Raw genomic sequence first — 12,868 nt, forward strand, 5'->3', positions numbered from 1 at the left:
ACTGCATTTAGTTTTTATATCTCTTTTACGTCTCTTCCAATCTGTGAGAGTTCCTCAGTCTGACTTTCATGACTTTGACTCAAGAATACTGGTCAGTTACTTGTACATTCCTCCAATTGGAGTCACCCGTTTTGTCTTATTGAGGTTATACTTTTTTCGCATTCATACCACAGAAGTGATATGTGCCTTCCTCAGAAGTGCACTACACTGTGGGTACACAATGGTGGTGGTCATAGCTTCTTTCACTTACATGAAAGAAACCCAGTGCCTGCTGGGTTTCTTCAGTGTGAAGTCAGTATTTTCCCTTTGTAAGGAGTGAGTATCTCCTAGGGAGATACTGTGCACTGTTATGTTGCTCATTGTACTTGAATCCATAATTTTCTCCACTGGTGATTTTTGCCTGCAGCACTGATTTGTGTTTACTAAATGTTGATTTTTCTACATTTGTTAATTGAAATTCTGTTAGGAAGAGTTGTCTTTTCTCCTCTATTTAGTCAGACAGTTATTCAGTTTATATCAGAATGGATTTATGGATATCACTTCTATTGTATGGATTATAATGTTACTGTTACTCATTCAGTTGCTCCAGTTGTCTCAACTTTTGGTATTGGGACCTCCTTCAGATTGGCTCCTGTGTCCTTTAAACATGCCACCCTCTTATTTTGAGTATTCACTTTCTGGCACCAGGTGTTCTGGGCTCATCTTGTATTTTACCTCTCCTCTCCCCTGGCTCTATTTATTGCCAAACAGGATTTAGAAAACAAGATATGGATACTAGTTGTGCTTATTACCACTTGTATCATTGCTTCTAGGACTTCTCAACAGACAACGCTAGGAAATACATATATGTATAGCTAACATACATATACACACATCTGTGTTTCTTTACCCATCTGAATATGTTAAAAACCTTGAGTTCATACTAATACCAGATCAACACCAGAGCCTTTCTCCTGATCCTTATTGATACTTATTGTTCAACCCTAGTTCCACACAAAGTAGTTTCATAACTGCCAACTCATACCCCTGTGAGAAATACATTAACCAAAATACAATACTATGTACAATATACAGTATGTTTTACATTATTTTACAATCAAATATACAGTCAAAATACTGTTTTCTGAAGTTATGTTTAGGTAAGTTCAGGTTCTTCATACCTTTCAATGTGAGTAGTTAATCGTTTCATAATACAGTTAGGTTCTTTTGTTACTGTGGTATTCCACGTCTTGCTCCCCTCTCACACACCTTTTATCTTTTGAGTATGTGAAACATTATAGAGTTCTAAGAGTCACAGCTATACAAAAGGCTATCATCCCTCCTAGCCTCTTCCATTTTCCCCTTCTTTTCCATCCTGTCCCCATTCCCTGTAGAGTGTAGCCAGTTTCATTAGTTTTTGGGTTATCCTGCCTATATTTCTTTTGTACAAATGAGCAGATACATGTAGTTTCTTATATCCTCTTACTTGTTTTAGCAAAAACATTGCTTCTGTGGCTTTTGACAGATGACTTTATTATTTTTGTTTCTATTTGTAAAATAAGCCTCATACTTCTACCCTTTCCTTACTTTATGGGAATGATGGAGATAACAAATGAACTATTAAATGAAGGATAAATGCTTTCTCAGAAGAAAGGCATGCTAAAAATCATCCCTCCTAGCCTCTTTCTCAGAAGAAAAGCTGTTGCTTTTCCTTTATTTTTATTTTATTTTGGTATCATTAATCTACAATTACATGAAGAACATTATGTTTACTAGGCTCCCCCCTTCACCAAGTCCCCCCACATACCCCTTCAGTCACTGTCCATCAGCGCAGTAGGATGCTGTAAAATCACTACTTGTTTTCTCTGTGTTGCACAGCTCTCCCCGTGCCCCCACACACACTATACATGCTAATCGTAATGCCCCCTTTCTTTTTCCCCGCCTTTATCCCTCCCTTCCCACCCATCCTCCCCAATCCCTTTCCCTTTGGTAACTGTTAGTCCATTCTTGGGTTCTGTGATTCTGCTGCTGTTTTGTTCCTTCAGTTTTTCTTTGTTCTTATACTCCACATATGAGTGAAATCATTTGGTACTTGTCTTTCTCTGCCTGGCTTATTTCACTGAGCATAATACCCTCTAGCTCCATCCATGTTGTTGCAAATGGTAGGATTTTTCTTCTTATGGCTGAATAATATTCCATTGTGTATTTGTACCACTTCTTCTTTATCCATTCATCTATTGATGGACACTTAGGTTGCTTCCATTTCTTGGCTATTGTAAATAGTGCTGCGATAAACATAGGGGTGCATCTGTCTTTTTCAAACTGGGCTGCTGCATTCTTAGGGTAAATTCCTAGAAGTGAAATTCCTGGGTCAAATGGTATTTCTATTTTGAGCTTTTTGAGGAACCTCCGTACTGCTTTCCACAATGGTTGAACTAATTTGCATTCCCACCAGCAGTGTAGGAGGGTTCCCCTTTCTCCACAACCTCGCCAACATTTGTTGTTGTTTGTCTTTTCGATGATGGTGATCCTTACGGGTGTGAGGTGATATCTCATTGTGGTTTTAATTTGCATTTCTCTGATGACAGTTGCTTTTCCTTTTTAAACAATCTGTAGTATAATCTTCCTGCCATTGGTTAGGTAGTTACAACTTTTTTTCTCTTCAAGTTTTGCAGTCACAGGGACTAATAAATGGTATGTTGGCTCACCTTGGGTTTTGAGATAGAGAATAGGGGGATGGATACTGGTGGTAGAGTATTCCATCCACAATTATTAAAAAACACTGATGGACCAATTAGGACTTTTAAAGCATTATGCTGCTTGAAATTTTAAAAAGTGAATAATCCAAAATTGCTTTCATGTAAGTGTATAAATTTTAACGTCCAATGTGAAAACATAGGAAAGTGAGGCTGTAAATCCCATTTTACATATGTAGAACCTAAAGCCTAGGTAAGTAACTTGGTGGAAGTGGAATTTTCAGAACATTCCACTCCCAATTTTGCATAATTTCCAGGTCATGGTGCTAGTTCATGGAAATGACTGGTATGCTATTTATGGGCCAGCAATATTTTGGTGATTTTAAGCAACTCTTTGCTAAGTATCATTGTGATGGGGAGCTCAAAACATTAAATTATTCTTATAAAGTGAAAAACTGAATAAAAATTGAATTCCTTACACCCAGTTAGTCTTTCTCTCCATTTTGATAGTGTTTGTCAGAATTAAATTTTCTAGACAAACAAATGTGGTACATTTAAGAAAATGGTATTTCGATCAGTTGTTACATGGCATTAAATGAATGACTAAAGTAAAGATAGATACATATCTTGCAGCTAGAGTTTAATCTTACTATATATGTTTTTAAGTGTGTGTCTTTAAGTTTTTACCCTTTGTCTTTTTTGGTAAAATAAATTCAGTGGACATGGGTTCTTAGACCACAGAAAATACCCTTGTAAGACCTTAATTTAATCTAGCTCTTCGTCACACTTTCTGTCCAAGAGGGTGGAGTAATGAATCAGAGGATGCCTGTTTTTATGAAAAACACATTTGAATCCTATCACTGTGTTAAACATTTCAATCTGTGCACCTGGTCCTTTCAGTCAGGGAAAAATCACTTCGGTAACTTGCTACCTTTAACTCTTAAGATTGCCCCAAAAGGCACTCCCGTGGGGCTCTTCTTTAAGGAAAAAAGGGTATTAAAGTTCTGTCTACCACTTTGGCTTTTCTACTCTTCTCTTTCTGGCTTTAATAACTTCTGTTTTATGAAAGGAAGAGGCTTAAATTCTTTCAGTGTTTTTTCAGTTTACCATTGGGTGACACATAACTGAGTCATGCTTCAGTTTTCTGAAAATACTAGTGATATAAACCACTGCCATAGTAAAGATCAGGTTTAAATTTGTGTGTGTTGAACATTTGTGAAGTGTTTGATAATGTTTCTCTACCCTTTGTCTTTGTAGTCTTTGCAAGAGAGGGAGTGTTCACTTCTTAAGGCAGTGTGAATGCGTTAAGAAGCTCTTAAGTACAATTACATGTGTTTGTGAGTTGTAGTTTTTTTTTCCAGGTGGAACACTATTGGAGGATTGGGGTTAATACTTAAAGCTCTTTGCATTTGAGAGTGAGTGATGAACTTAGTTCTAGTTCCCCAGTGCCTTGCTTTGGGATCTCAGCCTGACTACAGAATATTCCAAGGTCTCCTGAATGTTCTTGTGCCTCCTTGTGTAGTTGGGTCTGAAAACTAGGCACATTCCCTCTGTGACTGATGTTCATGCTCTTCATTGCTGTGTGCTTCTATATCCCTGACAGACATTTCTGTGCTAAACAGTGCTTTGTCCACTGACTTAAATTCTAATTTGGGAACAGAATGACTCCCAGGGAAGCTGAGGTTTCTCCAACAAAATCAGTAAAATTCACATTGAATATTAGTGACATTTATATATATTATACCTGTAGGCATGAAAAAACAAGATAGGCTATTAGCAGTTGTTATCTGTAGGTAATGAGACTACTTGTGATTGGTGCTTTTTCTTCTTTAGACTTTCTGTAAGAAAGGTAAATTTGTTTTGAAATGAGATTTTGTTGAAGAATTTTGTCTCGACAGGTGTCCTTGCAGTTAACTCTCCCATAATTCCTATAAAAGAAACACTAATCCAGTGGAGGTTCAACCTATTAATGGCACCTTGTAGAGCATATTGTAGATACGTAAATCAGAGCTCTGCCACAATTTAATGCTAAAGTTATTATTTTAAGTGAATGTAGAATTGACAGAAGTTCTTAAGATCAGTATATCAGCAAAAAGTTCATAGTCATAGCATTTTCATATTGAAAGGAAAATTCTTCATGTAAACCAGAACTTCTGAAATCGAGGAAAGCTGTAACATGCCTGGAGTCACATATCTGCTAGTTAATGCCAATCTGAATCTTAAATCCTTTTAGTTTTCCAATCCTCTGTCATACCATAATATTTGTTAGGGCTTTTTGAGGTTCCCGCTGAATTGTAAATTCTCATTAACATCCAGGAAGGTACTTGGGTTTATTTATTTTTTTTATGTAAAAATATTATCTAAATATACAGAAAATTTCAGAATAGTTCTATCCCTGTAACACTATTTTTGTCTTGTCATTATCTGTGGAAGTACATTTTTAGTCACCACAATTGTATTAAAAATAATTTGAATTTAAAACCTTTCTAAAATTGTTTCTGCATAAAAGACTATTATTTTTTATCTTTATGTTTTCTTCTGCCATAAAGGAAAAAGAAATAACTGTAATCATTTTTAATATTCTCATTTGGTGTGCTATAATTTATAACTGCCTCAAATGTTGAGCATTTAGATGATAAAATTTCAGTGACTGACTGCCTTTGTGTTTTTGATTTTGGGGATGTGTTATTTCTTTAGGGTAGATTATTAGGGTCAAGTAAAATATTTTGTCAGAGGATATAAAACATCTTTGCAACTCTTAGAATTTAATACCATATTACTTTCCAAGAGAAAATAAGTGTAACATATAGGCAATGAGTATGTATTGCCAGATTCACCATAATTATGACATCACTGACTAATAAAATTGTTCAAGATATTTGTGATACCTTACTAGATGTATAACACATATAATGAGGAAGGCAGAACATTTTCCCAGTGTTCATTCATGGTAGTTTACCTAAACATGTTGTCTGTTTATATACTTTGATCTAGCTTTTTGAGTAATTTGCATTAAAACTTTTAGTTAGCTTCCCAGTCTGTTGTCATTTCTTGATACTTGTCTACAACGACTGTCAGGGCTGCAGATCCTTTGGTGTTTTCTCGTGAGCATAAAGATTTAAAAAATTCAGCAATTCTGATAAATAGAATTTCAGCCTCAAGATACACAATGGTTGCAGTTACAGGAAGACCTTCAGAACACCCCAAAATCAGTTATAGTGTAAGGAGACAAAGACCACAGTCCTGTGGTATTCCAACAATTTTCCGAGCTGAGGTACTACTGTGTCTGTGAATTTATTGCCTACACTGCAGAGACTCCATATAGTGACATATCATGGCTGCACATATCCCTTTTTGAGCCTTGTAAATATGTAATTTGTTTTGAAATAGTAAATTCAAACTTTCCCTAATTATGTCCCACCTCTGTTTTTTTTTATTTTATATTGTAAGCATATATTTGATTTTTGTATAGTCCAAAGACAATACTTACTAAAAGATAGCATTAGGTAATTATTCATTGAAATTTTATTTAATTTTAAAATTTCTTTTATCACAGGAATATATATAATACACACATATATGTATTACATATAAATATATATACACCCATACACACAATGTACATTTTTCTGGAAACATGCTTCCATAATACACTGTGAGGTTAAGCAGACACTGACTACATTTAAATTTCCTTTTAGTTGTCTTGATAGTGAACTCATGTGTCCCTCTCAACCCTTAGTTGAAGACTTTAGTTAATTTGCTAAGCTTCTGTTCCATGCAGTCATTACGTCATTTCCCTGTCATAGGCACTTAGTACTTTTAGTCTGTTAAATAGTTTGGTTCCTTACCCCCTTCCTCCCAGATCAAAACCTAATTCTCTTATTTTCTCTTTTCCTCAGTCATACAAGTTTTGTTTTTCAAGTTGGTCATCAAAAATATAGGTGTTTCATTTAAATGAAATGATGCTGCATTTCAGGCTGGGTGCTACTGATTTAATTTTGGTAATGTATTTTTATTTATCTTTTTCTTATTCAGATGGAGTCTGTTACTCAACCACTGGAAAACCATGGTGCCTGTGGTCATCCTTCAGAGTCACTGTCTACCAAATCATGTGGCGCATTGAGACCTGTCAATGGAGTCATTAATACGTAAGTTTTATCTCTTCTGTTGCTTACACTTGGTAGGCTTGTAAATGAGTTTGGGGCTTTTAGTTATCCCTAGCCAGGACTAACTGGTTTAAAAGAGCAGAAACCTTATCACTTAATATTATAGCAGATATATTTTAATTAGCATTCTGGCATATTTCCCTTCTGCATACTATGGCCTGAAAGCAACTCAGCATGGAGAAAAACAAAATCCTGCAGTTATTGTGAATCATTGTGATTGGTTTTAGTCTTAATATAATTCCTCAAGTTTATGTAAGATCTCTACTCTAGAACAGATTAGTTCCCTAAAGGCTGCCTTTATAAAGCTGTATTTATAAAAGTTCAAGGAATCCCTCTACAGGTGGACAGTGTATAAAGATTCCTTAAGTTGAGTTTAACAGGAGAACTGACTCTCAGGAAGCAGCTGCTCATTAGCACTTGCAAAATTCATCATTTTCTTACCAGTTGTAATTTTCTAGGTTTTATTTATATTTCCGTTGGAGAAGAAGACTTCACAACTAGGACCTGAGTGCCTCACTTACTGACTTTTGCATTTTTCAGACATGATGGAGTTGAAGTAACCAGGAGGCTTACAAATAAGCACAGACACTGCACACACTTAGATTAGTAGACATCAGCATCAATAGATAACCTGCTTCTGCTCCACTATACCTGTTTGTGTTCGTGAACATTTACAAATAGAGGAGGGTGAACCAGTATTAGAGGCTTTGTTTCCTTGTGTCTTCTGAGAAGTAAATATTCTTCCTTCCGCTTGTGTAGTCTTCAGCCTATGTTGGCAGACCACATTCCAGGTGACAGCTCTGATGCTGAAGAACAGTTACATAAAAAGCAACGACTGAACCTGGTTTCTTCATCAACTGATGGCACCTGTGTGGCAGCCCGAACACGTCCTATACTGAGCTGTAAGAAACGGAGGCTCGTCAGACCCAACAGCATCGTTCCTCTTTCCAAGAAGGTCAGTATCAGTCAGACTTTGTCATTGTTAAAAAGGGAGCCAGATGCTCAGGTAGAGGTGTTAGTCTCTTGCCAGCTTTGGTTCACTTAACTAGTATTTTCCAAACTTGGCTAACTGCCAGTTTCCAGAGAAGCTTTATAAAATACTGGATTCCTGAGCTGTTTCCTAGAGCTTTTGATTTGGTCGCTCTGCAGTTAGGCCTGGGTATCTTGTTTCCAGAAAACAGAAAGCTTGCAGGTGACTCTTCAGCCACATTTGGAAAACCCTTGGCCTGAACTTTTTAATAGAAATGAAAGAGAGGAAGTGCTGCCATCACATTCTGAAGGAGAGTGTTGTGCTTTCTCACCTGTACTGGTGTCACTGAAAATGGCAGTGTTGGAATGCTTTTCTTTTCAATAAGAATCTCCATTAAAATTTCTAAACTGAAGTTACTAAATGAATGTCTTCACAGAAAAAAATGGAGATTAATTACAAAACTACAGGAAACCTTTGATTGCTGACTCTTGAAGTAGTAGAGTTGGCTTTATTCCGAAAGTAATGAAATATTACTCCAGTAAAAATAATACCATGCAGTGGTTAAGAGTATTAACTTTGAAGAGAATAAACTTGGGTTTGAATCATGGCACTGCCCTGTGATTTGGAGCATATTAACACCCCTCCACCTTACACTGCAGCCCTTTACCCATCCCCCCAACCCTGCCCCCACAGAGCCTCAGAGGTCTCATGGGGTTGTTTGAAGGTCAAATGAAGTGTATGCAACTTCCTTATTGGAGTGTCTGACTTACTCGTCAAAGTGGCTGTTAATCTTACCACTTCTGTTCATTCACTAATTCAGCATATACTTACTGAGGTCCTACAGCGAATGAGATCTGTTCTGTAAATTGGTAATACAGCAATAAAGAAAAGCAGACAAAAATCCTTACCCTCATGAAATACTTTAGTGGGTAGAGAGAAAATAATATGTAGTATGTATAGAGTATTAAGTGCTGGGGAGAAAAATGCAGCAGAGGAATGGAATAGGGAATGCTGGGGAGCTCAGACAGAGCTAAGCCTTGAGGCATTCTGAGAGTTGGAGACATGAAAAGGAGGAGTTTGGAAAGGAGTGACTAGTGAAGCAGAACAAACCAAGAGAGTATGATATGTGGAAACCAAGCGGAGAAGGCATTTCAGAGAGGAAGGATTGCATGTGTTCTGTGCTGCAGACAGGTCAAGCTAGATGAAGACTGAGACCCTGACCATTGGATTTGGCCAGGGCCAAGGTTGTTAGAGACCTTTGTGAGCAGTTTTGTTAGAGGGAGAAGTGAAATTCTGATTGGAATGGGTTCAGGAGAGAGTTGAAGGGAAGGAATTGAGGGGACCATTATAGACAATGCTTTCAAAGAATGCTTCTCTAAAAGGAGAACAGAGAAAATAGCTTGTGTGATTATTGAAGGAGAATCTTTCTTAAGATAGAGCTATTACTATATATTTGTTAATGAGAAAACAAAGAGGGAGAGAAGGGAATTTTTGGAACTATTAATATTTGAACAGTAGATTCTTGCTTGGCTTGTTTTGTTATAGTATGCAATCGGACTGTGTAATTTTGCCATGGTCTTTTTTTTAAGGGAAAATATTATAAGTGAAAATTAACTATCAGACTTTACTGTTTCTTTCTTCATTGTCTGTTCTTCAAATCACCTGAATTACCAAAATGCCAGAAAAGAATAAGATGCTGGCAGGTTTCTCATTGACATTTGAGTCTTTATTTTTTATTAACAGTCATATAAATTAAATTATTCTCTGAGAAGCTGAAGAGTTGACATTGGGAAATCAAGAAAACAGTAAATTACTGTCAAGTATGAGAAAGTAGTTTTGGTCATGCCCCTGGTGCTTTTATAACAAAACAGAATGACAAAAAACTCTCATGAGGAAATATTTAGTGCCCTTGCTCAGTTTGCTGGCCACTGTGTCATGGCATTTACGGGGGTTAGAAAAATTATCTGAAGTGTAGCGTGGCCTCCTGGGATTCTTTCCTTTTTTATCTGGGAAGTAGCAAACCTTTCTTGTTGATATTGACAGTAGCTTCTGGTCCATGTGTAAAAACGAATGTACTCTTTTGAAGATACATATAAATTTTTTAAAGACAGTTGAGGCAGGGGGTAACATAAAGCATTACTAAAGACCCTTTGATTCCAATGCCAGTTTCTAAAAATACAGCCATCCTGACCTGCAAAAGTAAGCTGCATGGGAAATAAGACAGATAAATTAAGTTTGGGAAATAAACCATTTGTTGGTTATAGCAGAAATGCTGGAGTTCTGCCAAAGTTAAGAGACAAAGGCCGTTCTCTAAGGTGCTCTCTGTGTTTCTTTGCTCAGTGAAACATGCTAGTAAGCAAGCATCTTGCCTTCTAGCACCTTCCTGAGGTGCTAGATTTTGTCAAGCAAATTTATTAAGCAATTTTTTGAGTGTCCATTGTGTTCAAGGTATTCTTCAGGTCACCTGGGTTTCATTGGTGAACAAAAAAAAGTCTTTGCCCTCATGGAGCTTGCTTTTAAGTGGTAGAGCTAGGTGGCAAAGAATTTAACAGATAAAAAGTGTTCTGATGTTGGCAAATGGCAGAGTTCACATTTATTGTAGTAAAATTTGCGTTCAACTTTCTAAGAAAAAGGAGAATCTTAGCAGGAATTATGTATGTTTCTGGATTAATTCAAGTTATCTTTGTTATCTCCATCCCCATGCTTCTGTCCATCATTACATAGGTGGGTACTATCGTATTTGCCAGAGTATAGAATATAAAAAACAGATGTTTTTCGCTAATTATCAGAGAAATGCAAATTAAAACCACAATGAGGTATCACCTCACACCAGTTAGGCTGGCCAACATAGGAAAGACTAGGAACAACAAATGCTGGTGAGGATGCAGAGAAAGGGGAACTCTCCTACACTGCTGGTGGGAATGTAAATTAGTTCAACCATTGTGGAAAGCAGTATGGAGGTTCCTCAAAAAACTCAAAATAGAAGTACCATTTGACCCAGGAATTCCACTTTTAAAAATTTACCCTAAGAATGTAGGATCCCAGTTTGAAAAAGACATATGCACTATTCACAATAGCCAAGAAATAGAAGCAACCTACGTGTCCACCAGTAGATGAGTGGATAAAGAAGATGTGGTACATATACACAATGGAATATTATTCAGCCATAAGAAGAAAACAAAACTTACCATTTGCAATAACATGGATGGAGCTAGAGGGTATTATGCTCAGTGAAATAAGCCAGCGGAGAAAGACAAGTACCAAATGATTTCACTCATCTGTGGAGTATAAGAACATAGCAAAAACTGAAGGAACAAAACAGCAGCGGACTCACAGAACCTGAGAATGGATTAACAGTTACCAGAGGGAAAGGGACTAGGGACAGTGGGTGGGAAGGGAGGGAGAAGGAGAATAAGGGGCATTACAGCTAGCACACATAACATAAGGGCATGGGGAAGGCAGTATAGCACAGAGAAGACAAGTAGTGGCTCTATAGCATCTTACTATACTGACGGATAGTGACTGTAATGGGGTATGTGGTGGGGACTTGATAATGGAGTGAATCTAGTAACCACAATGTTGCTCATATGATTTTATATTAATAATACCAAAAAAAACGCCGATCGCCGATATTTAATGACAATATTATTGGCTTACCTGCGTTTTAAATTATTCCTCTACTGCATTCCAGAACCAGTATAAAACTCACTTTAGGTAACTCATTTGGTTTCTGTGTTTGATGGGCTATCATCCTGAATCATGGCTAGCAGCATTTCTAAAATTAGACTATATCTTACAATTGAGATGTACTTTTAGTGTAGTAGCACCTTTGTGTTTCCAGTATCTTATAATCTTAACACTGGTTTCTTAAAATCTGTGACTACAACAAAAGGTTCAGTAAGATAAACTTGATGGAAATAAAAGGTAGTGATATATGTCAGTAAATAATGAAAGGCTTTGAATGCCCAAACTATTGATTTGGGTTTTATGTTAGAGAATGAAAAAGTTTTGAGCAGTGAAGCATCATAAGCTGTTTGGGGGAAAATAAATCTGCCATTTGGAGGAGACTGGCAGAAAAGAGACAAGAAGTAGAAAGGAAGACTAACAATAGTAAGCCTGGAAGAAATAATATTCCAAAGGCTCCAAACCTCTGAAGATGCATTAGATTTTAATACTAGTCTTAAGGAAGAATCACTAGGGTGGTGTGGTGACTGAGTATCAGAGTTGGAAGGGTAGAGAGCTTTGAGAATGGGAGATTGAATTGTGGTTATCTTCCATGTAGTAAAACCCAGGGAGAACATGAGGTGCTTTCCTTTATCATGATTTCATTGTAATATTGGGACAGATCATTACAAGTAGCATATATTGTTACTTATTACATGTTTCATCACTTTAGGGGTCTAGTATGGTAGATGTTAACAATTAGCTAGTGAAGAAACACTCAGTGGGAAATTATAATATATGTCATTATGTTTATTTCCTGCCCTGCTGCTTCTATGAGGTAGATGTTTATAACTTAATCTGAAACATTAATTGCTCGATACTGAGATTTCAGATCAATAAAAATTTTAATGTAAATTTGGGGCAAATAATAGGTTGCTTTTTACTTTGTCAAGTAAAGTTACTTTATAAATTAAATAAATAATAGTACAAATAGTATTTTAAAAGGAAAAAATAACATACCTTGAGATTTGTGGTTGGCCTTAGAGTAAGCTCCTCTTTTTAATTTTTTTAAAAATAGCATTTCTTACCAAACGGATTGGCAATGTTCTGGCATTTTAGAATTTTATAGTCTGTGTTGGAGTATAATTACATAGGATTGCTCTGGGTTAATTTTGGGTTTTCTTGGTATCATTAATATACAGTCACATGAGCAACATTGTGGTTACTGGATTCCCCCCATTATCAAGTCCCCACCACATACCCCATTACAGTCACTGTCCATCAGCGTAGTAAGATGCTGTAGAGTCACTACTTGTTTTCTCTGTGCTGTACTGCCTTCCCCATGCGCCCCGCTTCTCCCCCACGTTATGTGTGCTAATTGTCATATGCCCCTT

General features: G+C 36.7%; 1 protein-coding gene across 6 annotated transcripts in view; it reads left to right on the forward strand.

Moving 5' to 3' along the window:
- Window positions 1-12,868, forward strand: part of KANSL1 (KAT8 regulatory NSL complex subunit 1) — a 190,823-nt gene that overhangs the window by 142,903 nt on the left and 35,052 nt on the right. For all 6 annotated transcript variants that reach the window (XM_057501585.1, XM_057501587.1, XM_057501588.1 and 3 more), the window contains 2 exons: window positions 6,711-6,823; window positions 7,601-7,796. In XM_057501585.1, the coding sequence (XP_057357568.1) occupies window positions 6,711-6,823; window positions 7,601-7,796 (309 nt within the window). The remainder of the gene's footprint in view (window positions 1-6,710; window positions 6,824-7,600; window positions 7,797-12,868) is intronic.

Source organism: Manis pentadactyla, chromosome 4 (genome assembly GCF_030020395.1).
Source record: "Manis pentadactyla isolate mManPen7 chromosome 4, mManPen7.hap1, whole genome shotgun sequence".
In the NCBI taxonomy this organism is placed as follows: domain Eukaryota; kingdom Metazoa; phylum Chordata; class Mammalia; order Pholidota; family Manidae; genus Manis; species Manis pentadactyla.